The sequence below is a fragment of the Melampsora larici-populina genome (genome assembly GCF_000204055.1).
Source record: "Melampsora larici-populina 98AG31 unplaced genomic scaffold MELLAscaffold_82, whole genome shotgun sequence".
NCBI lineage: Eukaryota > Fungi > Basidiomycota > Pucciniomycetes > Pucciniales > Melampsoraceae > Melampsora > Melampsora laricis-populina.
In genome coordinates this window covers 24,789-49,337 of record NW_006768846.1, presented here as the reverse complement: position 1 = coordinate 49,337, position 24,549 = coordinate 24,789, and the positions used below count along the sequence as shown (strand labels likewise).

At 40.8% G+C, this 24,549-nt stretch overlaps 3 protein-coding genes across 3 annotated transcripts; 2 read left to right on the top strand and 1 right to left on the bottom strand.

Annotated features, from left to right (window-relative positions):
• Positions 1-6,209: 6,209 nt before the first annotated feature.
• Positions 6,210-8,970, top strand: MELLADRAFT_79638 (uncharacterized protein; the record flags this gene model as incomplete). Its single annotated transcript, XM_007417998.1, has 5 exons — positions 6,210-6,336; positions 6,445-6,663; positions 6,784-7,886; positions 7,968-8,765; positions 8,860-8,970. 4 exons carry the CDS (start codon positions 6,471-6,473, stop codon positions 8,968-8,970), a joined length of 2,205 nt encoding a protein of 734 aa, XP_007418060.1.
• A 687-nt stretch (positions 8,971-9,657) lies between these two features.
• On the bottom strand, positions 9,658-12,325 carry MELLADRAFT_73553 (uncharacterized protein; the record flags this gene model as incomplete). Its single annotated transcript, XM_007417990.1, has 9 exons — positions 9,658-10,047; positions 10,121-10,587; positions 10,649-10,935; positions 11,007-11,075; positions 11,138-11,230; positions 11,301-11,394; positions 11,470-11,766; positions 11,926-12,053; positions 12,154-12,325. 7 exons carry the CDS (start codon positions 11,634-11,636, stop codon positions 10,028-10,030), a joined length of 1,197 nt encoding a protein of 398 aa, XP_007418052.1.
• Positions 12,326-19,138: 6,813 nt separating this feature from the next.
• MELLADRAFT_95489 (uncharacterized protein) lies at positions 19,139-21,573 on the top strand (the record flags this gene model as incomplete). The annotated part of the gene is made up of 10 exons (XM_007418003.1): positions 19,139-19,174; positions 19,323-19,398; positions 19,485-19,589; positions 19,666-20,219; positions 20,292-20,378; positions 20,449-20,613; positions 20,728-20,980; positions 21,058-21,171; positions 21,277-21,390; positions 21,485-21,573. 10 exons carry the CDS (start codon positions 19,139-19,141, stop codon positions 21,571-21,573), a joined length of 1,593 nt encoding a protein of 530 aa, XP_007418065.1.
• Between the last annotated feature and the right edge of the window lie 2,976 nt (positions 21,574-24,549).

The following is a 24,549-nucleotide window of genomic DNA, read 5'->3' as shown; positions in this document are numbered from 1 at the left end:
TCTTTCATCTTGAATGAAAACTAAGGTAATCAATCCTTTTCCTTTTCAGTTCCGAGGTCTCAACTTCAAATACCCTTGAGTTGATCTCTACTGCCGAGTCTGAAGACGCGAAGGGTACAACTGACTCTGCTGAGTCAATTCAAAGGTATGTGATTAATTCTCCTTTGGATTCTCCTTCAATTTTTTTGCCTTGTGTTTCGTCTTACTGAGATATGTACAATGTGATCGATCCTTGTCCTTTTCAGTCCCAAGGTCTTGACTTTAAATACGCTCGAGTTGATCTCTACTGCCGAGTCTGAAGACGCGAAGGGTACAACTGACTCTGCTGAGTCAATTCAAAGGTATGCGCTTAATTTTCCTTTGGATTCTCCTTCATTTTTTTTGCCTTTTGTTTTGTCTTACTGAAATATGTATAACGTGATCGATTGTTTTTGTTTTTAGCTCTGAGGTCTCTACTCCATCTGTTCGAAGCCACGAAGTCTACGTCTTTGTTGGTCCTCCTCGTTCTTGACTTCAAAGGTCAAAGAAGATCGGATCGCTCTGTACTATCCAGGAGAACTCTGAATCATCCTGTCATCCTGAGCACCTCTAAAGGATGAAAATTTAGAAGTTCTTAGGTTGAATGTGATGCTTACGAAATGTATACTGCGAAGTTGAACTCCTGGTTTAGGTCCTTCGAGTTTATTTTTCGGTTCTTCGTAAACTGTAGATAGGAAATTATAATTGTTAGTTATAATTCAACTTAGGTGCAGGATGGATACTGCTGCCCGGTACTCACCAATGATCTTAATCAACTGGTCGTCTTCCAAAGGGAATGCTAAGACTAGCAAACAATCCTTGAGGTTACACTTGAGTGTTGGGTGATTTGTAGTAAATCAAATGGGATGAAGGACTTTAGTCGAATGGCCTGAACCAACGATCTGTAACGCCTTCGAAGAGATAATAAAATGACAAAGAGAAAAGATAACAAGCTTCAGAGTAAGAACTACGAGTAGATACTAAAGATTGCTATCTGGGTAACAGTAGTTCAGATTGGAGAAGTTTGATAATGGAAGAAAAAAGGTTTTGGAAGAGGCTTTTCTAAAAACGGGGAAAACAGAAAGATAAGTCTTTTTAAAAGTTGAGTCTAATAGTAGTTGTAGTGGGATACAATTTCTAGAAGTAAACTAGTTAAAAGGATGTAGCTTTCGAGTTTTAAATTTTTAGTATAAGGTGTAATGATAAGGTGGTCCTCTTCAGTTATTCACCAACTGGTGTCTTTATATGGGAACCATCGCTTCTTTGTTAGACTGGTTCAAGATGGTCTGCTGCGTTATTCTAACCTAGCCTGGTCGTGAGCTTTTGGTCGTAGGGGGCTGTTCTCGTTTCTGAAGCCTGGTCAGGGTCTTTTGATAAATGAAAAGGTACCCTTGATACGTCATGCTTCAGAAACTTTGATAAGTTTTAATTTAGATAAAAAACACTTTGGTTCTCGACTTAAGATGTTTTTAGTTTTAATTGTTTTTTATAATGATTACACTCTTGAAACTAGAGTGAGAGAGATGTAATTTTATTTATTTATTGTGACTGCTCATGAGGCTTTTTGCTCTGCAAAAAGCCTTCTGGCTGACACATCCTTCCCGGGAGTTTCTCAGGATATCCAACCTTCTCTACGCATCCGCATCACTTCGAAATCAAAGACAATCACTGCTGGTCGCGGTACTCCAGGGTTTAGCCCTTGTGATGTGACTGGAACATTATCTCCGTCTTTAACGGAATATGACGCAGTCGATTCTGCTCAAAACCGGCTTTCAATTGCCTGAGCTATCACTGCAAAGATAATATATTTTTCCATGGTGCAAAATGATTGCATTTATTTTAAAATGATTGACAAAAAACCGCTTCTGAAATTTAGGGCCCAGTTTTAGCCCAAAACTCTTGGAAAACGGATTGCAGAGAGATACAATGCTGTTTGTCCTTGAACGTTTTTTTCAAGTTGCTTAGGGTGTTTTACTCAGAAGTAACTCAGCAAGCAATTCCTGATACTTTTTCTGGTTTTTGAAAGCTCACAGCAGTTCAAAAAATCCGGAAAAATCAGAACAGATCAGAAATGCCCTTTGTAATGTTTGGTGATTTTTTTGTATTTTTTGGTGCCTTTGTCTTGGATATATGCAATGTATAACACCAAAAGTTGTTCTCTGTTTGCCAAATAGATTGTACAGTCATTCCAGTTTTGCTTGTCCATTCAGATTTTTTATTTTTTATTTTTACGTCAATACAGGCCAATACAGGCCATTTTATAAGCATATATAGCCTTCAATCAAGATACCCCAGTTCAAGTGTATTCAATTGAAGAGGGCTCTTGATCACCATCAATGCTGCCGACCATCAGATTCAGGATTCAGCACCGATCCATCCCCTCCAAACCCATCCATGCATGACTCAAATCATCCAATTGCTTTTCTCTACCTAGTCACCACCATTCAAGAATTCAGCTTACCAGCTTTCACTCCGTGATTCAACCCTTTTGGTCTTGACTGGAACATCTCGGCTTTGACTCAAGTAAGCTCCTTGAATATCTTTCTCATATTGAGATCAGTCATCAGATTGCTGAATATCTTCCTCATCCGTCCAGCCAGGTGAATGTCCCGGTCCATTCATCGAGGTATCTTCAAGCTATTCAACTCGATTCTTTATCAGTTCTTATACTATTGCTAATTCAAGGTGCTCTTTGACTCAACTCTTGTTTACCGACTAAACACCCGCTAATTGGAATGTTTCACTTCTCTCGACTCCCTTCTGTCTATCGACTCAAGCTCTAGCCTTTGGTTCAAACATTTCAGGGTACTTTTGAGATCAATCAAACCACTAAATCACATTCAGCGTCAAGGATCGATCCTCTGTAAGTTGATTTGTGTGGATACTGTTGATTCATCTGGTGTTACTTGTTTATTGCTAATCATCAGTAGGCTACTTACCCTGGTTGCCCAGAGCTTCACATCAATCTGTCTAGTTTTCTGGATCTTTTATTGTTTTTTCTTGCTATGCAATTTTGTTGTGCTCATACTTGAGAAAGAATAAGTGTCTTATTTGTCTATAGGAAGTTTGTACCTGCCATCCAAATGGCCATTATCAATAAAATGAACGGTTTACTTTCCTCATTCTTGGTTCTTATAATCGATATACTTTCTGGACTCTTTCCATTGCCTGTGGGTACAGTGTGTCTCATTAGATCCACAGTTTGATCTCAGAGTGTATGGAACTCCTACAAGTGCATACCAAGACACTGTTTTTATGCACTGTCTTGGCTCCTTTGCAGTTTGACCTGAGCTCGTACTTGGGACTAGTAGTCGCTGGCTTCCTTACAGACTTCAGCGTGAGGTAAATTTCCTCTACAACTCGAGCTAAGAACTGTTGGCACTCAGCCTATCTGTGACTACTATCATTGCACATGATCTCCTCATTTATGACAAGGTGGCGATGCATTTGAGAAGTGATTGGAGCATCACACGAAGAGACTGTATTTCAAAGAGTCTCAATGGCCAGCTGAGACTATGAAAATATAAGCAGGATTAACATTAAGACAACGGATTTAATCTGATGGGGCAGAATCACAGAGCTAAGGAAGATATATAACATTGGAACGATTGAGTTCACCAAAATACATCTAGAGAATCAACCATTGGATCCAATGCTTACAAGTTAAATCCGAGGCCTAAAGGAAGGATTCACAAATGAGACAAGATTTGAAGACATTACTTCACTAAACATAAGCTTGGGGAAATTGAACCAACATTAGGGTGATCGAGTGATGGCAACAATTTGGCTTCTTTTTTGGTATTGTGTGGGTAGCGAATGAAACCTAGATCAATGTGTTTCATAGCAATCCATTTCATCTTCAATTCTTCTTCATCATCTGCTTGATACGGAATTGCCGAGTGTTTTGGAAGTAGCGGATAAAGGTGCTTTGAGTAATCCACTCCAATCTGATGAATTTCGCCGACAATGTAATTTCAAGGAATGTCAGTATTGTTTTCAAGCTAGTTTTTGATTGAGTGAGTGTACTTTACAGAATCAAATCAAAGACACCAAGGGTTGAATCAAAGATGGGAAGGTTTGAACCGAAGCTGAGAGGTCTGAATCGAAGCAGAGAGCCTCAAATCAAAGCCCAGAAGACTGGGACAAAACTCACATCAAAGTGCCTTGGCTGAGAGGATGAACGATGAAAGATAGGATTGAGCTGGAACGATGTGTGTGAGAACAAAACGATGGTGATGAGGACAGGTTTGTAATAATCAAGCGCTGTGGACTGTGGTCAGCTGTGGTTGGTGAGACTCAAAACTCCAGAATAAGCATATGACTCATATGTTTATGCTTATAGATTCACCTGTATTGCAGTCAAAAATAAATAAATAAAATCCGATTGGACAAGCAAAATTGGAATGACTGTAAATGTATTTTGGGTCACCAATGTATCAAATGTGGGCGGATTATCCTAATTTTTTTCCACATAATGGCACATCCTTTGTTGTGTTGCAAATTTTTTTCTGGGTGGTTTTGGAGGTTTGTACATATGTCAGCATAATATATATAGTTTTAACAATACACATGTGATGGTATACATACTGAGCCAGCAAGATCCCGAAAAAAACGTTCAACAAAGGGGATGCTGTCCTTCACTTATGATTTTTTTTCTGGCTTGTTCTTGTTAATTTTGGAGGCATAAATGAGTGCGCAAGTTCTGCATTTCTGTCTATGTTGCCAAAAAATCTGGGAAATCACCAAACGGAGTGCCAGGATTTTTCTATATCCGCCAAAATCTCCCACCGGAAAGAAAATCACACAATTTTACTTACCTGATTTTTTCAGATTTTTTGGACCAATATGAAGCATGCCATTTCAATTGCTGGTTTCAATCATTTTTCACCATGGAAAAATATATTATCTTTGCAGTGTATGTTCTTTGTACCCGCATTAATCTATCAATTGGATAAACCTCGATTGATTCCTCGGGTGAAGATTAGAATTGAGAAGGATATCTTTCGAATTATGAATCGTCGTATGACAAAGTTATCGCGCGAAAATTTATTAAGAGGAGCAATTGATGTCTTTGGATATTGGGCTCAGCAAATGTGGGCACGTGATCGATTAGATGAAGCCTTCAAGTATGTCACAGCATTCTCAATTTCAAGTTTCAATTCACAATTTGGATTTTACTATGAGTTTCTGACATGTCATTCTTTGCGCTTCTGGTTTTTAGGGCGCAAGATTTAATCACTGCATACAACACTATTTACAAATAAATTCACTCAACCATCAACTTCATTCTAGATCCTTCACAACTGCTCGTTATATCCAAATTTGATATCCTTATTGTAAAACAATTCTCATCTTGCGTAAATAGTCACTCATTTGGATTTTTTATCTCACTTATCAAAGGTTTTCAGCTATAGTCTTTATTTGGTTTATGATGCTTGCTTTGAAGAATGAATGTATCAAGGATCTGGTGGTTGCGTTTACTACCATCTCTTTTAGAAAAATCAAAAATCTCACCTTGCTTGGATAGTCCCTCCTTCAGAAAAATTTCTTTTATCTCACTTATCAAAGGTTTTCAGTTATAGTCTTTATTTTGTTCATGACGCTTGCTTGGAAGAATGAATGTATCAAGTATCTGGTGGTTGCGTTTACTACCTTTTCTGTTCGAAAAATCAAAAATATCATCTTGCTTAAATAGTCCCTCACTCATAGACATTTCTCGTATCTCACTTATCAAAGGCTTTCAGCTATATTTTCTATTTTGTTCACGTCACTTGCTTTGAGGAATGAATGTACAAGAATCTGGTGTTCACTACCAGTGGGGTTTATCCACCTCTTCATACGGCGAGATGTCCTTGGGCATTTTGAGCTCACTACAAATCCTACATTATGGGATATCGGCTTCAGTACCACATGCTGACTCCGAGCAAGAGTCCCTTTCGAGTGAGATAAGGGTAATTTGGGCCGAAGAATCTGACCAGTACTTCACTTAATTCACCACTGATACTACTCTACAAGAATCACTATTTTATTGTAAGGGTGAGGAGGACCATTAAGAGGAAATGAAGTGATGTCTGCTTCATGGTTGAGATGAAATTAGATACGCAGTCACTGCGGAATATATTACGGATTCAAGTCAAGGTTTTGTTTTTATTTACCGAACGGTAATGAGGAGCTCACTGATCGCTTCTGTTCATTTCTCTTTCTTCAATTTCTCCTCAACCAACTCATCAACTTGACGAATCAAAAACGTTTTCATCCTCTTTAACGTCAACCAACTTAACAACTTATCAATCTTCACTCTCGGACGACCCTTCCAAGGTCAAGATTCAATCAAGATTCAATTTCTTTGACCAAAATCTCATTTTGTTGACATTGGCTTAATTTCTTTCTGAATCGCTGTTTCACACATTCTGGGATCTTTTACAGATATAATTCAATCAATTTCGAACAACATGAACAACCCAATGTCACCAATGTTCTTAACCAACCCAATTTTACACATCACCGGTATTCTACCAGCAGTACCAGATAGCGATCTCATTGATGCCTTACAAGAGTGTCTCAGGGCTAGGCTTCGGATCAATCGAGATGGAAGCAAGTGGGATGAGACTACCGGTGTAGTAGAGTTTGAGAAACTCGAGAATGGTAAGTCGTTATCCTTTACACCTTCACGATCTCATTTCGATCGATCGTATCACAAAGGCTGATTGTATGTGTGGTTGTCCCTTTTTGTTTCTGCCCTGGCATTTGACCTATCATCTCTAGCTGAAAAGGCTTACGCTACCTTACAAAATTACTACTTTCCCGAGTTCAAATGTACCATGAAGTTATCTCATTCAGCTGACCCTACAGCCGATCCAAAACCATCCGCTAAAATCCGTTTAGTCAAGTTCTTACCACCTAATATCACCCCTGGACAACTATTTTCCCTTTTTCGACCTTTCGGACCAATCTATCGTGTCGCTTTAAATTACATACGCACTGAGAGCGATCAACCTGTCTTTTCTGGTACGGCTCTCATCGAGTACTACGACGAAAACCAGGCTTCTTTGGCTCAAATCGAGATGCATTGCAGTGAGGTACAAAATCATACGATTGCAGTAGAACAGTACGACGATAAGAGGGATCGGAATGGGCGAGCTACTGCTTCGATGAACATTTCACCTTCTGGTCTTGCATCTCAGTGGGCACAAGCCACTCCGTTCATACCTGTCTCCGGTGCTTCTGATAGCAACGCAAACGTGTCAAGATGGGCCAGCGATCAGACTCAGGCTCAACCTTATCACCATCATCAACATCCTCTTTCACCTCTCAATGAATCCTCACGATCGGCTGTATCAAATTGGACCTTGTCACCTCAAACTCCTCTGAATGGCGCACATCTCAATCGAGCACCTTCTCAGAGCACCACAAAACATATCGATCCTTGTAACCTCTTTATCAAAGGTTTAGGTGCTGATGTCGATTCAGGCGATCTATTTCATGCTTTCAAGAAGTTTGGTACTATTGTCTCTGCTCGGGTCATGAAGAATGAAGTGACAGGAATTAGCAGACAGTTTGGTTTTGTGAGCTTTTCTACCGAAGCTGAAACTTCAGCTGCATTAGAGGCCATGGATGGTGCTCAGATTGGATCAACCACGAACAAGATTGTGGTGCGGCTACATGAGTTGAAGAAGCACAAAGAAGGTAGGACTAAAACCGTGAAATCGCCCAGGAGTCCGAACGAGAATAGCCAACACGCTGGATTCATGTCAATGCATGGTGCGACATCTCCTAGACTTAGTCGAGCAGGTAGCATGGATGCCCGTACAGATATTCAAATGGCGGAGGTTATGGCTGGTAATAGTATGGAGCTGAATCGATTGCAGGTTCGATGCACTTTATTGAATGACGTTTGATCTGCTCTTGACTGATATTGTGATCTTTTGATGTTACCATTTTTTCTATAGTCAGACAGCCCAGCTATTGCGCCTTCCATGCGGTCCGAAAGCCGATTTCCCCTATCGCCTCCGACAGTTCAATTATCTTATGCCTTATTATCAGGAAACACTCCTTCCAGCCGCCATTCTCCCACCCCTTCCAACGTTTCTCTAACACCTTTATCAGAACGCGAAAGGATGCTCACAGCCGTCCTGAAACTCAATAATCCTACCATTGGACAAAGATTAGATGAACTAGTCGATCTCTTGATGGGTCTACCTGCCAAAGAGAGAAAACTTTGTTTATTCAATCCTCAAGTCTTAGCTACCAAGGTCTGTGAAGCTAAAGAAATCATGGATACCCCCGATGAAGTGATGGAGATAGTAAACGCATCAAGTGCAGCTTTACCTGTACCATCACCTGCTGTACCTGTGACGACAAACTTGGATGCTTCTAATACTTCTCAAGCTGCCTCATTACCTACACCCGCACAGACCCCATCAAGACCCTCGTCAGCTACTCGTGTCAACTCGGAACAAGCGCCTGCGCCGACTACACAAGAACCCACTATAGCCGCCTCATCAACACCGGCACTTTATCTTACAACTAAGGATCTAGCTAAACTTCCTTCAAAAGAAATTGTAGATCTCATCTTTACTTCATCACCTCTGATCCAAGCGGATATCATGCCAAGTTTTGATCAAAAAGTCAAAGAAGAAACAGATGAATGGATGGATAAGTTGATGACTTCCACAATTCATCAACAAAAGCAAAAATTAGGTGAAAAGGTCTTTAAAGCCTTGAGAACATTTGGGATCAAAGGATGTGTAAGTCAATCTGAAGATCATCAAGTTTGAAAGACAATCACGCATTTAGCTTACGTTCTTTTTTCTACCTTTGAATTCGGGGGGGTTTTTTTAGCCAAAACTTACAGTTGATTTACTTGATTCTGAAGATTTAAGATCTTTGGCTCATTTAATGAACTCATTCTCAGATATTCTAAAACAAAAGGTTTTAATCAAAGCTACATAATCGTAAATGTTAATGTGAATCAGTTTAATTTCGAATTTCTATGAAAAAAAAGTTGACAAAAACAAATCAATTTGAGTTTCTTTTGAGTTTTTCCCCCCCCGTTGGTTTCTCTTTGTAATCAATTCCATTTCTATATTTTCTTTTCATTTAGATTCAAGAAAAAAACGTTGTGTGTTGTGTGTTGTGATTTGGATTTTTTTTCTAGTTTTTTTTATCAAAACGGTTTCGATCCTCTCGATCTTTAGATTTGACCTTTTTCTCAACTTTTTTTCATGTTTTAATCATACCACCCTTGAGTGATGTTTTTGGGTTTCTCTTTGCAATCATTTCATTCCTTCCTTTAATCCGATTGTGACTTGCCAATTTGAATCAATTGTCTTTACAAGCAAATATACATATTTTGTTTGCTTTTGTCTTCATTCACATTGTCTTTGATCTACCAATCCAATTCAACATCAGCATTGTTTTCTGAATGGGTTGAGATACAAATCAACTTTATTCAAAGGATTATTTGGTGAATTGTGTATGCCAAAATTAGTTTCTCAGCGTCAAAATAATGGTGCTTGCTTTTGCACGCGCCTCTGTTTGTTATCAATGTACGAAATTCCGAAGTTGGAATGCAAAACAAAAGGTGTCATGTAGTAAGGTCTGTGTTTGCACTAGGAATGGCACCACGGCCACATGGTTCACCTCTGAGATGTTTTATTTTGATTGCAAAGTATAGTGAAGAGGGAAAGGGGAAAATGATACATGAGACAGTGATTATTCCAATTCGACTTCAATGTGGCAAGAAAGCACACAAAAGCCTAAGACTATAGCAATAGGTGGTATACATGTGGGGATTGGCATCATAGAAAAACGGGGTCCAGATAAAAAGTTATCATCACTGCAATCGGGTTGGAAAGACAGTTCAGATGGGTACAAAGATATACATGAAATATAAATAAGGCAGTAAAAGAAGAAATTCCAAGAGAAATTGGAGTATGAAAAGAGAGGAAAAGTCCTGGCCATAATGGCTAAGTAAAAGTCGCGGCTATCACAATATTGTTCATCAGGCTCAAGCAAGTGATTTGAAACCTAATGAGGAAAAGAGAAAAGAATTCGATTCAGCATAAGGCGAAGTAAAAGATGCAAGATGATTGAAACTGACTCTCGATTTCTTCGAATAAAAGGCGTTTCAACTCCTCACGGCTAATGTCATCCTTTTGTCGGTCAAAGGCGAAGAAGTCTTCATCGAGAGGTGGAGCAACGGGCTCATCCTCGGGGTCGTGGTAGGCTTCCAAGTAAGGATGTTGGAGAGCTTCTTCCACCGTCAATCGTTTCTTAGGGTCGAAGGTCAAAGTCTTGTTGAGGAAATCAATCGCAAGAGCGGAGGCGTTGGGGTAGATGGCAGTGAAAGGACGTTTCTTGCGGAAAGGTAAAGCCCTGATGTAATCCCGAGACCGACGGGAGTTGATCGCATAGAATTCGTCCAAAGTGGGTGTGCCGAGCACGTCAAGGATCAAGGTGAGTTGATGATGGTAGTCACGGCCCGGGAAAAGGGGTCGACCAGACAACATCTCAGCCAAGATACAACCGACCGACCAGACGTCGATGGCTTTTGTGTATTGCTTGAACCTGTCGATGGACAAACATCAATAGGGGCCTTGAATGATAGAAAAAAGGACTGATAACTTACGTGAGCATGATCTCAGGCGCACGGTACCATCTGGTGGCCACATATTCGGTCATAAAACCAGTCTCTTGCTCAGCGGTCCGGACACTTCGAGCGAGCCCAAAATCGCACACTTTCAAATCGCAGTTGGCGTTCAAAAGCAAGTTCGATGGTTTCAAATCACGGTGAATCACATCGGCGGAGTGAAGGGCCTTCAAAGCTCGCAAGGTTTGATAGATGAAATATTGACAATGATCATCAGAAAGATCTTGAGTTCGGATGACTCGGTGCATGTCCGTCTCCATGAGTTCCTAGGGAAAAAGAATACGCTGATCAGAATAAAGACCAACAGAAACGAGATGTGTGGAAAGTGGCTACTCACTTGAATCAAATAGACCTCTTTGAATGCCTCAATCGAGGGTGGGCGAATGATGTCCACGATCGAGATAATCTGTCATGAAGAAAGAGTCAGTAGCAGTTCCAGAGACCAAAGGGAAAGTGTGAAACGCATACATTTTCGGAGACGTTTTGCTCTTGAAAGTACTTCAAGAGTTTCAATTCACGAAGAGTTCGTAAACAGAACATGGAATGATCGAAGGGTGTGATCTGACGGATGAGAAAGCGAGGGGTTAGAAATGAATTGATACTTCGAGGGTGGATGTAGAGATAGACTAACCTTTTTGATTGCAACCTTTTGTCCAGTTGGGCGATGAACGGCCGAACAGACTACACCGTAAGCACCCTCACCAATGACATCCATGACATGGTACCTGCAAAACACGAGTGGAGTTAAAAAGTCAATGGCGGTTCTGATTGATTATTCTGGAGCAGATAAGGTGACTTACTTTGAACCAACGTTGAATCTAACTCTCCGAGGTTCAGCTGACTTGGTGGAAGACTGCTTGACCACTGGGGCAGCAGCACCTGTGGTAGCCGGGGCAGCGGCGGCTGGAGCAGCGGCAGCAGGTTGAGTGGTAGCGGCAGCTATGGGGTTTGCAACAGCGGCAGCCATAGTGTAGATGGAATAGACTATTGAGATAAGACTGTGAACAGTGATTGAAACAGGAGAGAGAAAGCGGTAGTGTCCGAGTTAAAGATCGATGTTGGAATGGGGGGAAATGTAAAGTGGGACGGTTGTTGAGCTATAAATGAGAGGACGGAAAATCAGCCAAGGAAACCAACTTGAGAGAAGGCGGAATGCGATTGTGCATCAAGCGAAGACGTGGGAAAATGGTAGTCACTAGTGGTGGTGTAGGGAACACAAGGGGGTGGGAGTAAAGAAGAAGAAGAGGCGCACGTACGCTTATTGAAAGGATGACGTTCAAAAAGCTCGGTCTTGAAGCGGAACAATGGGCTTGAGAGCAAGAGAGGTAACAGGCAGGTTTAAGAAGGTTTGATGGTGTCTTCTGAAGTTCAGCAAACGGCAAGCCTAAATAGAGAAAGAGATAGGGAAGAAAGCAAAGAAAGGATAGAAAACCAAATTAATGGTTTATACGTGTGAGAAGTTGGAAGAGTGTAGGAAAACTTGCTTTGTAATTTGTTGGTTTGTTGGTCGGTAGTGGATTGGATGAGAATGGGAATGGAGTCTTGTTGTTGGTTGACAATGAAGGGTAAAAGAAACAGTCAAGCGAAAAAGCGCTGGAGATGAGCTGTAGGGGTTAGATAGGGAATGAATTAAAACGAAAAGGAATTAGGCACTCGAACTCAGTCTGAATTTATATCAATCCTTGGGATCGGTTGATATCCATCAATGAGTCGATTGATTCAGCATTTGAAAGTCTCTCCATCTCATCATGTAGTGTACAAAGGGCCGGTAAACTCAAGAACTGCCGACCGGGCAAGTAATTAATTAATTGATGGTGTTGGTTCTACCTACCTTGTATTCATTTTATCACCAAATCGTTTTGATCAAGGATGTCATATTGGAACTTGAACTCGAAGGTTGCGCACAAACAAACTTCCGATCAAAACTGAAATCATAACACCTTTTGATGAGCGAATTCTATGAGATAAAAGCCATATGTAGTCACCAGTCCAACCAATTTGAACCAACTTATGACTTTGACCAGATTCAGGTTTTAGCCGAAGGCTCAGCACTCAAGTTAGATAAGTCTTTCAAGCAAAGATCAACTTTCTAAGGGATCTCAGATTAACTTTCCTTGTGTATCAGGGGGTTCACTCTAACGATTCACCATCGCGGCCTCTTCAGATCTTTTCTGTCGGGGACCACAACCATTCAGGTTTTCCCTTTATCACACTTTTTCCACTATTGCGCTCAATTTATATGTGCGGCGCTAAAGGGCATGGTTACAAATACGTACGTATGTGCTTTTATCGTTGCTGCCGTTGAACGTCAGCAACCGCAAATTTACCCACTCCCGGCGCATGAAATCCCGATCGGCTTGTCCATCTAACGAGCCTCGCTAGCGCATGTCAAGCGGAAATTAGTTTCCATGGTGATCAAAACAGCAGCGTGAAAGAGTTTGGACACCTTGTGATAAACACATGTAAATCCTGGCAACATAAAATCAGTACAAATGCAATTACAAACTGGTAGATCAAGATTGCTTCAGAGCCAATACGCTGACTTGAGACTTGGTTGGATGTTCCACCTGTTCAGTCTTTGCTATGCTTTCCTGCTATGCCACCGTCATGATCAGCAGCAATTTGGACTATAAAAAAACTCATCAGATGGCAGAGAGGATGGAAAAGTACAGTCAATCCAGAAAAGCTTGTCAAAATTTCGGGCCAATTTACTCGAGTTTTACAGGCAAAACTGGTTGAACTTGTCTGAATTTGCCAAGGAGATCAAAGCTACAATTCTCAAGTGCTACATAATTTTAGCTTGAACAAGCCCTCTCTGCGCGGCCACGTCCGCGCGCCTCGCAGAGGGGCTTGGGACTAATCGTGAGTTCCTGGCACGGAGACTCCACGAGTTAAGTCCACTTATGTAGTTTTTCGCCTTTTCCCGCTTTCCTCACTGATAAAAACAACTTTACCTTGCAGGAAGAGTTGTTCATATTTTTGTTCTACACATCCTCATAGCCTCAGATTGTACACAAACCATCTGATGTGGCCAGAAATGTGGCTTTAACATTCTTACAACACCCGCCTGTATTGTGGTCTGTTTTCAGTGCTTTTTGTACGTTAGTTTCTGCCTGCGCCAAATTCACCAAATGTTTTGCACATCCTTATGTTTAAATCACGTACGGTGCGAATACAGGCTGTACATTCATTTACATATGGGACATAAGAGCTTGAAAACTCAACTCATGATCAGGGTGATGAAGTAGTGATACCCAGGATATCAAGATGGAAACACATGTAGAACAAAAATACGAACAACTCGTCCTGCAAGGTAAAGTTGTTTTTATCAGTGAGGAAAGCGGGAAAAGGCGAAAAACTACATAAGTGGACTTAACTCGTGGAGTCTCCGTGCCAGGAACTCACGATTAGTCCCAAGCCCCTCTGCGAGGCGCGCGGACGTGGCCGCGCAGAGAGGGCTTGTTCAAGCTAATACAAAATTATATCTATGAGGAAACACATTGTGCATATGCAGCTTCAACTTGAGAGAGTGCGCTTACCACGGCAAAGCTATCATTTGAGTGTACACATTTGAAATACATATGATCATCAAGTCCAGAGGATCTCACTCACCACTCCACTGTGATTGGAGAAAAACCCCCGGGGAATGCCTCATCAGCTGCAGAATGTTGAGATCCATATCTAGCTTTCAAATGCCTTGACTATGTACATACTTGGTGTAAGGATGGCAATCAACCAATGTCAGAACACACAGGCCAGCCAGATTGCACAGTACCTAATAGCCAGCATACTAAGCCGTATACTTTTGGCCTAGAGCTGGCCTCACAAACGGATTTCATCCATACCCAGGGCCTGACTCAACAAATCAGACAAGGACTTGTGTCAAGTTGGACTACAGTCATGTCTCAGAATACCGCTGTGCTCGGTACATACCTTGTGATTTATGAAAAGATAACTGCTTGCAGTTTGCCAAAGTCTTGATTTGCGTGGGGGGTGATTCCCAAGGCAATCCCAATTCTTGTTAACCTCAAGAAGACAAGCTCCAAGATTTGAGTACCTGCGCTTTGAGCACAACTTCCAAAATGAATGTTAAACTGTAATCACCCAGAACAGTTACTGCATGTTACCATGCTGTGCTTGGTCCCTGACCTCGTTGAGAATACCTCGATGAAAATGCCTTGAGAAGTGTACACATTTGTAAAATTCTCCACATGGGGTGCTTACCAACATATAAGGTGGGTCAAAGATGCCCACCTTATTCTTGTTTACATTGCAATTGGAGCAGCACAGGAAAGGTGTTCTTTTTGTTTTTGATTCTTTCATCTGGCTGCTCCAGGTAGGATTTCTGCTAGCATATGTCTTAACTTGAAATAAGTCAAAACATCTATTGAGATGCAAGGCATCTTGTGCACAATCTTCCCACTTAGATAGTTTTGAATAGCAACCAACAAGACTTGTTGATTGTTTCATCTTGGAGATTTGATGCAATTTCATAATTGGTCTATTTGTGGGATACAAAGTTAAATCTGGGATTTTTTTCCCAGTTTCCCAATTTTTGTTTTTGGCTGTGTTTGGAACTTTCCCATGTTCTCCCAGTTTCCCAGTTTGTGTTTTTGGCTGTATTGAGGAAACTGGGAAAAAACTCCCAGTTTTAACTTTGTATCCCATAATTGTCTTTTTATTTATTTCTAACAAACTCCAATTCAAAAGAGTACCTTTAATCAAAGTCCCTGGTTTTTGAGCTGGTCAGTACCTCTAACCAGTACAGCACAAAAATGAGGGACTTTGTTAAGTTTGACATTTAATTGAGTTTTGTGTAGCAACATATCATTGTTGCATGACACATGTGCTAATATGTGCATCAGTGATGTAATTTTTTTGCCTTTCTAACATCATGACATACTTTATGGGGTGTGATATTTTTGCACCAACCCCTTTGTGCCGGATTTGCCAGTGCAAAATTCCAGATAAGGGTGGGTATTTTTGAGTTTGTACCATTTTTGAGCAATGGGATTGACAAAAACTTACTATAATACTTAGTAGAAAATACTAAAGCAGAAATGTGAGCTGTGGGTGAAATTTTTAGGCTAAGAGCATCCACAGCTGTGTGCTGTAAACCGTGATGTGCGTAGATTTGGGGTATTTTTATCCACAGCCATTACACCCAAACACATACTTAGCTTAGGCAATTCTCTAGGTGCAAGCCAAAATAGGCCAAATATGTTCTTGTTTGGCTTGCACCCCAAATCCTTCTGCACCTCACTTCTCCCATAAACTTCAACTTGTCAATTGCACTCTCCGTAAATCATACACCTTGTTGATCAGTTCACCCATAATTCACCTCCTCAATTATGCTACAAACTGTACTGTAGGGAGCCACAGCTGTACATCATTCATCATTCATACCTCAAACACTTCCCTAAACAATCTGCATGACCCTCTGTATGTTACACATTTACGGCATGGCTGTAGATGCTCTAAGTGCCCAGAAAATAAATTGCTTGGAATGATGACAAAAGACATACCTTATGGGGTGGCTAACAGACTTAATAGTGTGAAACAAAAAAACTACAACACAACTAAAAAACAAAATGTAAGAAAAAAGTAAAGAATACTGGTTAAAAATGAAACATCAACATTCACATACCTGACCTACCCAAGAAAAATGAAAAAAATGAAAAAATAAACCTAAAAGCAAAACAAAGAAGGATTTTACTAAAGTCGGCCCCCTTGTGAGTCTTGACTGCCCCCTTTTAGCTGGGGAAAATAAAACTATAACTGCACAATACAAACATGGGAATCTGGGATGGGAAGGGGACTGTGCGGAACTGTCCCAAATTCAGGTGAATTGAAACCAGAATACAAATTGGTCTCATATGCATGCCAGCTACAAATGGACATGTTCCCAATAGCTGTTATACAAAGGAACAAAAGGGTGCTTAGCCGCTTCTTGATTGCACACAAAGTAGTATCATTCTTCAAATTCACGAGTGGTAGTATTTCAATGATATAGTCTACAAAAATCAACACACTGTATGAGGAGGAGGAGAAACAATGAACAACTTCAAGAACTATTGAAAGAAATGTGAGAGGTGGTTACTTTGGCTACTAAACCCCCAATGTAACTTGTGCTTCATTTGTAGGAGGATACAACTGTTGCTCAAGGGTCCAAGAGCTTGGAAACGCTTTCTTCCAGGGACTAACAGCCAGTTATTGTGAGTAGCCCAACCCTGACAAAAGAGATGAGGAACTTTAAATACACCAGGCTTCACGCTGTAAACCAGAGTGAGAGCAATCAACAAAAGACAAAATAGTTGCCAGATGATATTTTCCAAAATCTCATTGTGGTGGAGGTTTTTCAAGGTCTGTCTCTCACTCAAATATCTGTTTACCAGACATATTTTGGAGGATACAGGTGCCCTATTTGAGACCCCCCCTTTATTTCTCAAAAGCTTGTAATCAGCTCTTAGACTGCCCCCTATGCGGGATAGGAAATATTTTGAATTGAAATACAGCCTGAAAGGGCTGGTCCTCACATGGGGGCTGGTTTTAGTAAAATCCATGCACAATGATACATCATAAAGGATAAAGGATGACCATAATATTGAATACTACAACAAACAGAAACAAACTAAACGAAAAATAAATAACCAAAAGCTTAATAATAAAAGGACAAAACACCTCTCAACCTATTGAAAAAAACTAAAAAAAAAACCCACATAAGTCCTACATCGGGACAAAAAGGGAGAGTGGGTGACAAAATATCTTGAAGAGAAAATGGCAACTTTAGACAAGTAAAAAGTTATTGACAAACGCAAATGCAATGGGATTGATAGATCTATGAAAGATAAGCAACATCATCAAAATTGCAATGTAATAAATATAAGAAAGATCTGACCTGTCAGTACTTTTCACTGCATGAAAAACAGTCCAATTTAACCCCATTCTATTTGGTTAATAGCCAGTTACCAACACCAAATATTTCAAGTGCGTGTAAAAGCTATATGTGTAAAATAGTATGTGTAAAACTTACAGTCATGGGATTGTGTGAAATATGTAATTTTAAAAGTTACAGCTGTTGTGAGAACCATTGGTAAGTTTTGAGGTAATGTGTGTTGCCCAGATTTTACTGAGGTTTAATCTGCGGTCCAAAAGTGACTTTTTTTTGATTTCTCAAGCCTAAACTTTCTTTTGCTTCCTTCTAACCTTATCAATTGTCCTTCATTTATGAATTGTCCATCGAAAGACTTCATCCATGGAATCAAATATAAGATTCTGTAGATTCGTTGGTACCCCCCTCCGGTACCCCCTCCGGCTTGACCTCAACTACACTGACCACCTCCTTCCGCCTCCTCAATTGGCCACTACACCCATCGCTTTTGACATGAGCTCTAGGAATTACTTTCTCCCATTCGATGAGGTACGTAATTTCTTCCATTCATACCAATGTTTTCAATCACGAGAATCATCCTTAGTCTTTTGATTGATATAGGCATGGAAAACGATTTCGAACTCATGCGTCATCGTCACAAATTTCAATCAAATTCGAACTCATGTGTCATCATCAAAAATTTCAATCAAAGAAAGAGGGTCCTTATGTGGTTGTTTCAATTCATCGATTTCACAAACGAAATTCATTCTTTAGGTTGAACCATACAACACCAGAAGAAAAAGAACACCATACACTGTGAACATCATTCAACTTCCCCAAGTTGGAAGAGGAAAATGATTAATAGTACAGTTTGTCATAAAAGGATCCAATACTGCACACCTGAGACATAACACCCACACTACATATGTGCAGCAAGCTAAGTAAATAGTTATCTATCATGTACATACAGGTCTGCTCAGTTTTTTGCCCATCAGAATAAATAAATCACATGTTATACCACATGTAACTTTTTTGACCTTGGAAAAATTGTCGCAAAAATTCACTACATATAATGCTGTAGCTGCTCAGGCAATATTACTGAAGCTGTTTCATAGTAACAGAAAGGGTGTTACATGCAGTTGAGTTGATGAGATCACACCAAAACACTGGGTGGGTGTATGTAGTCAATCTTTTGAATACTTTTGTCAATCTGAAAAAAGTTACAGCATGTATTACATATGAATAACTTATGCTGATGAGCAGATAACTGAGCAGAACTGTATGTACATGATAACCACCTATTCACTGAGCCTGTTGCACATATGTAGTGTGTGTGTTCTGGCTTAGGTGTGGAGTGATAGATCATTTTATGACAAATCATACTCCCAATCATTTTTTCCTGCCCACTTGGGGAAGCCGAATAATGTTTGCAGTGATATCATAGAACAAATAGTCATTCAAAGTTTGTCAATTCTTTCTCTGGTGCCAAAGTTTTCAATCATGTTACTGATTTTGTCTTTGGCACCCCATTATGATCATCAAAATTTTAAAATTTAAAACGGGGTTATGAGGTCATATGACATCTGACCGCATATCGGATGGCAAAGGGGGGTACAACTGATCAGGCTCGAAAGGTATAAAAACTGGTACGTTTTACCAATCTCTCCTTTCTTCTTTTCTCGTTCGTCTCATCGATCACAACCAGTCAGTATATTGAAAAAATCTTCACCTTTTTCTGCTTCTCTCCACTGGATTCTGACCAGTTGGTCCATCATTTCCTAGGTTTCGAAGTGCCCTAGCAAAACTCAACCTTATTTTCACCGTTACATCATCTCTCTGTCTTCTTATCTTGATATTAGTTCGTATTCGTATCCTTTTTCCTCTTTCATCCCTCTGTTTTCTAATTCTTTTCTAATCCTTATGTTTCTTCTTCATATCATTCAGCTCGACAACCACTCAATTATAAATTCAATATGTCTAACCACCAATCGAACATCGAAAATCCAACTGAGGTCAACGTGCCGGCTGTTGAAGGGCATATGAATGCACGTAAGTCATTCTGTTGTCTCACTCTCTCTGCATAATTGGTGTTACTTTTCCTAATGTGTTACACTTTTTCTTCCAGTTTTTGAAGAACCTTCTAACAAAACAGGTGCCAATGCTACAGCTGTCTGTAGTCAACAAGATCCGCTTTACCGGATTGGAACCGCACCTCGTGTGCAATTTGATAAGAAGAACAAGATGATCGTTCAGGTGAAGTTCAAGATTCATGCTGAAAAGGAAGTAGAAGTCGATAATCCTCCTGCTATCAAGGTCCAAGGTCGCAAAGCTGCTCCTGCTTTGGTGGTGCGCTACAACTTAATCGAATTGAAAATGTTCAATTCCGGCAACGTCATTGAGCTGGTGAAGTGCTTTTTTGGGAAGTCCTTCAATGACTTCAAAGGCATGTGCGGGGATATCTGCGAGCAGTATGAGCCTGGGATGCGACATATGGTCCTCAACAGCAAAATGGCGCCTCGCTTGAGATGGATGGGACAGGTTGGACGTGAGAAGGTCTTTCTGGTTGATTATCCGACTTGGCAGACCTTTGTTGATTTACTTGCGAAAGCAACCAAGCACAAGGGTTCCGTGACTATATTTACTGAAAATGAAAAGGAAAAAGCTAGGAAAGTGGCTCAGGTACGTTGTTTTTCTTTTTTCTTGAGCGATTTCTTCTCTTTACTTCAATTACTGACTCCAATTGTTTATTAGACCTGCGCTGCAAAGGAGCTCATTGCATCTGCTAGCGGCCCAACTGCAGCAGAAGCGCACGTGGGGGTCCTTACCAAAGAACTCGAGGTGAGTTTGGTTTTTATGTCTACCTTTCTTTATTTCGGTCCCTTTTCACCACTAACATCCTTTGTGACAGGATGCCCATAAGCGCATCGCGCTCCACGAATTAACGGCTAAGCTGTTCCATGACCAATCTCAAAATGGGACATCTGGAGACGGGGCTGTCTTGGTTCGCCCATGGGATCCATCCTTTCTCTACCGTTCAACTTGGCATGGCGCATGGGTCTGGGCCAAAGGAATTGTAAGTGATTTGACTTTGGTTTTGTTATCATGTAATCAATATAATCTGATCATCAGTTTCATTTTCAGCAATCTGGAATGGCCACTCGGGACATACCCCCCCCAAACTTACGAGTACCTTGCAATCATGAAGAAGTCACGAGTGTTTCACAAGGCCACCCAAGTCAATGATCGAGTGAAAATGCAAAGCTCACAATTGCAAGTCAACTTGTCACCAACCTTTCATAAATCTGGCGCTTCTTGCCATTCTTTTTTCGAATCGCCAGCCCGTTTGTTATTTCAAAAACCTAGTGGTTCAAAGAGAGGTGGTAGTTTGGAAGGAGGTATGCCCTCTGAGAGTGACAAGAAAAAAGTGAAGATAGAACCAGGTATGTTTTTTTCTTGTCATGATTCTATTCATACTCGGATCATACTGATCTTGATCCGATTTCACACATCTGATCAGCCTCCCCATCGAAATTTTCCAAGGGTTTCACTATTGTGATATCCTCTGACCCCCCATCCCCTATTAAAAACGAACTCTCTCCAAAAGATAAATTCCAAATTAAACAAGAAGCAGGTACAGAGATTGATTCTTTATTTCATTTCAATCTCAGCGACTGACACTCTTCCATTCCTCTCATCCATTCCTCTCATCCCATCCGTTTTGACCTCTTTGCACTAGTCTTGCCCTCCAACTTGGGCAAGCCCCTGACTGTTGTTCTATCTTCTGATCACGAATTGCCAACCGAGATAGCCTTCCCTGAAGATAGTAAGAAGATTAATAAAAACGAAGCAGGTCAGTCTATTTCTTCTAACGATTAATTTAAATTAGTCACCAGCTGACAAATTCCGGATGACATTATATCATCTTCAGCGTCGAGCTTCTGTAGCTTATTTGGGAATGGCCAAACTTCTTTCACGTCTACCACTGCTGGCTCCGATGCTGAGGACAGTGCTCAACCCCACGCCAGCGCTCTAGAACGTTTCTTGCTAGATTGCAATGTTCCCAAAAATGACAAAACCACTCGAATGATCTTGAAGCGTGCTGGTGTGAAATCCTGGACTGACTTGATACCAAGTGTCCAGTTCACCGAATCTTCGCTTACTACGCGAGGTATGCACCCAGCACTTGCTTCCCATCTCCTTAGCGAAGCCATGGACCGAGTTAATGAGCTCAAAACCGACGTCAATGAGCTTCAAGATGAAGAGGAATCTGTTCACTCATTGTCCACCACTAACGAAGGACCAGGATCCGGACCAGGTTCCATTGAATACTGATTACATTGCTCAGATGTCTTGTCTCGAATCTGTCCAGCTAAATTCATGTGTGCTTACCTTTCAGATGTCTTGTCTCGAATGTGTCCAGCTAAATTCATGTGTGCTTACCTTTCTCTGATTCCATTGCTCAGATGTCTTCACAGTTGTCTCGAATGTGTCCAGCCAAAATCTTGTGTGCTTACCTTTGTAAAACCTTCAAACTCTTTCTGCTCCCTCAATGTTTGATGTCACAATTTGAAATGTTTGATTGTTTTTCCTCGGCTGCAAATATGAGCCACCTGAACAAGCAAATGAAACGATTTCATTTGATTTCAATAGAATCAGAAAATCATGAACATCAACCTGAGATGATGATCAAGTCTGACTCTGAGTTTTGAGCCACCTGAGAATGTTTATGATCCGATTTGATTATCTTTTTCTTTCATCTGGAGATCATGAACTTGAACTGGAGATCATGATCTATCTACTTTTAGATCTTGTATATCTGACCAGTTAGATATCCAAAACTTTTCGATTAGATCAAAAAGTTTTATGGATCTGATCCAAAAAAAATGCATTTGAAGATTATCATAGAAACAATTGATCACAAGTGGGCTTCTGATCACTTGTTTCTATGATAATCTTTCATTCAAACCGGGCTTTCTAATTAGTCTCGCTGATACCTATAAGGTTAAAGTCTTAGATCAGAACATCTTATAGAAGAAGCATAAGGCCCATATTTATATATTTCGTTCACACTGACTTGAATACAAAAAAATAAAAGGAAAGAATTTATTTTCCTTTGAACAAACACCAGATTCCATGTATAAAATGAATAGAACAAGCGATTTTAGAGAGTTCTAATCCTAGACGCGTCGTATAAAAAAGACTCCATACCATGTTTAGATTCCTCACAAGAATATAGCAGAGATAGTACAAAATAAATTTTTCCAGTAACCGCTCCGGCTAAAAAACCACCTGATACGATGTTTATCAAGATCACAATAAACTGATAGTAGAAAATTCTGATGAAAAGAATAGCAGGATAGTGATAGTAAAAAGAGTCATGAAAAGTAAATCGCTGAATGCATGTTTATATTCAACACCAAGAACTAATAGTCAAGGGTATCATAAGTAACCACTACCTCGGAAAAAACCTTCACATACTTCGTCATTGAATAACTCCATGCAAGCAAGGAAAATGACTGCTCTCTCGTCATCGGCACTCAAAGCCTGCTGCAAAAGCTGAGATCGTCTGAGTCGTGATTTTAATACCGAAAAACCCTTTTCGATGGGGTTAAACTCTGGGCTGTAGGGTGGTAGATAAATTAACCTCACCCCACGCGCAGCACAAAGTTCCTCCACCCTCCCGCCATGGTGGATGGGAGCGTTGTCCATCACCAGAACACTGTTCCTAGCTGGGAAAGGGTTCATGGCTGGGAGCTGAACACGAAAGCATATATGAGGTGAAAGCATATATCAGAAACTGTAAGCAGGTAACACATCAAAGAAAGAATGAAACACATACCAAGTCGTGTTCCAAATACGATTCAAAATCCACCCTTGAGTAGCCACCTGGCTGAACAGAAACGGCGACAATTCCATCCATGGAAATCGCGGGCAAGGCTGACCAACAGAATGCCTGCGTAGGTCTCTGAAGGTGAGAAGTTCGTTGGCCAATAGGTGCTTGTCCATGGGTGCGATACAATCTACGTTTCGAGATGGCAGTTTCGTCTGTCAAGGGTGAAAAAGTCAGTCTGGGTGTATTTGAAAGAAAAATTTATAACAAACACTTACCAACAAAAACCAGGCATCAAGGATCGATGCCAGAAATCTCCTCAATATAAGCCCCACGGGCCCTCGCAGACTGGTTGGGATGAACTGTTCGAGCCTTCTTGCGAGTCCAACGGAGGCGAGATCGAAGTTCGGTGGAGAGAGTCTTCAGGGAGACGGTTCGTCCAAAAGTTTCATGAATCTTGGCCTTGAGTTCATCGAGGTAAAGAGTTGGATCGTGTTCCAGGGCTTGCAATACGAACTCTTTCTCAGGAGCTCCTAGAGCGGATGGTGCGCCATCAATTCCGTGGTCCAGAGGATTTGTGACCACAGCTCGAGTCGCCTGGTAAAGATCGAACCAACGACGGACCGTGGTGAGCGATAGATCCATGCCTGTTGAGCGTACAATCTCCGGGAATGTCAATCCTCGCAAAACCATTTGTACAACAAGCAGCTTTATGTCGGTTCAGTAAAGGGTTTTTGGCATATCGGATGTTGAATTTGGAAGAGAATGTTGAAGGAAGTGCAAGAAAAAGGTCGACTTGATTTCAAGAATTGGCCAAAGTGGTTTTGTAGGAAAATCAAAAGAGGAAAATGAAGTTGGATGAGGATGGATGAGGATGGATGGAAGAAAAACCCAAATTTTGGTGCATAGGAGCGTCGAGAGGGAAGGGGTTCTGGAGGAAAGAGGGTGCGAGGTAGAGAGAGAGAGAAGATGTCGAGGGCATTGACATATCGCAACCTGTAATAACCTAGTGTGAGAGTCAGCCCTGTGGCCGAGTCGGAGAAATGTCAAACCTCTGTCGATCGAAATGCTTTTATCTCACGGTACGTGTGGTGAAAAATGTGTTTTTTTAGTTTTTGCCATGTTTGGATAAAATCCCGACACAACACAAGAAAGGAGAAACTTACCAATGGTTCTCAC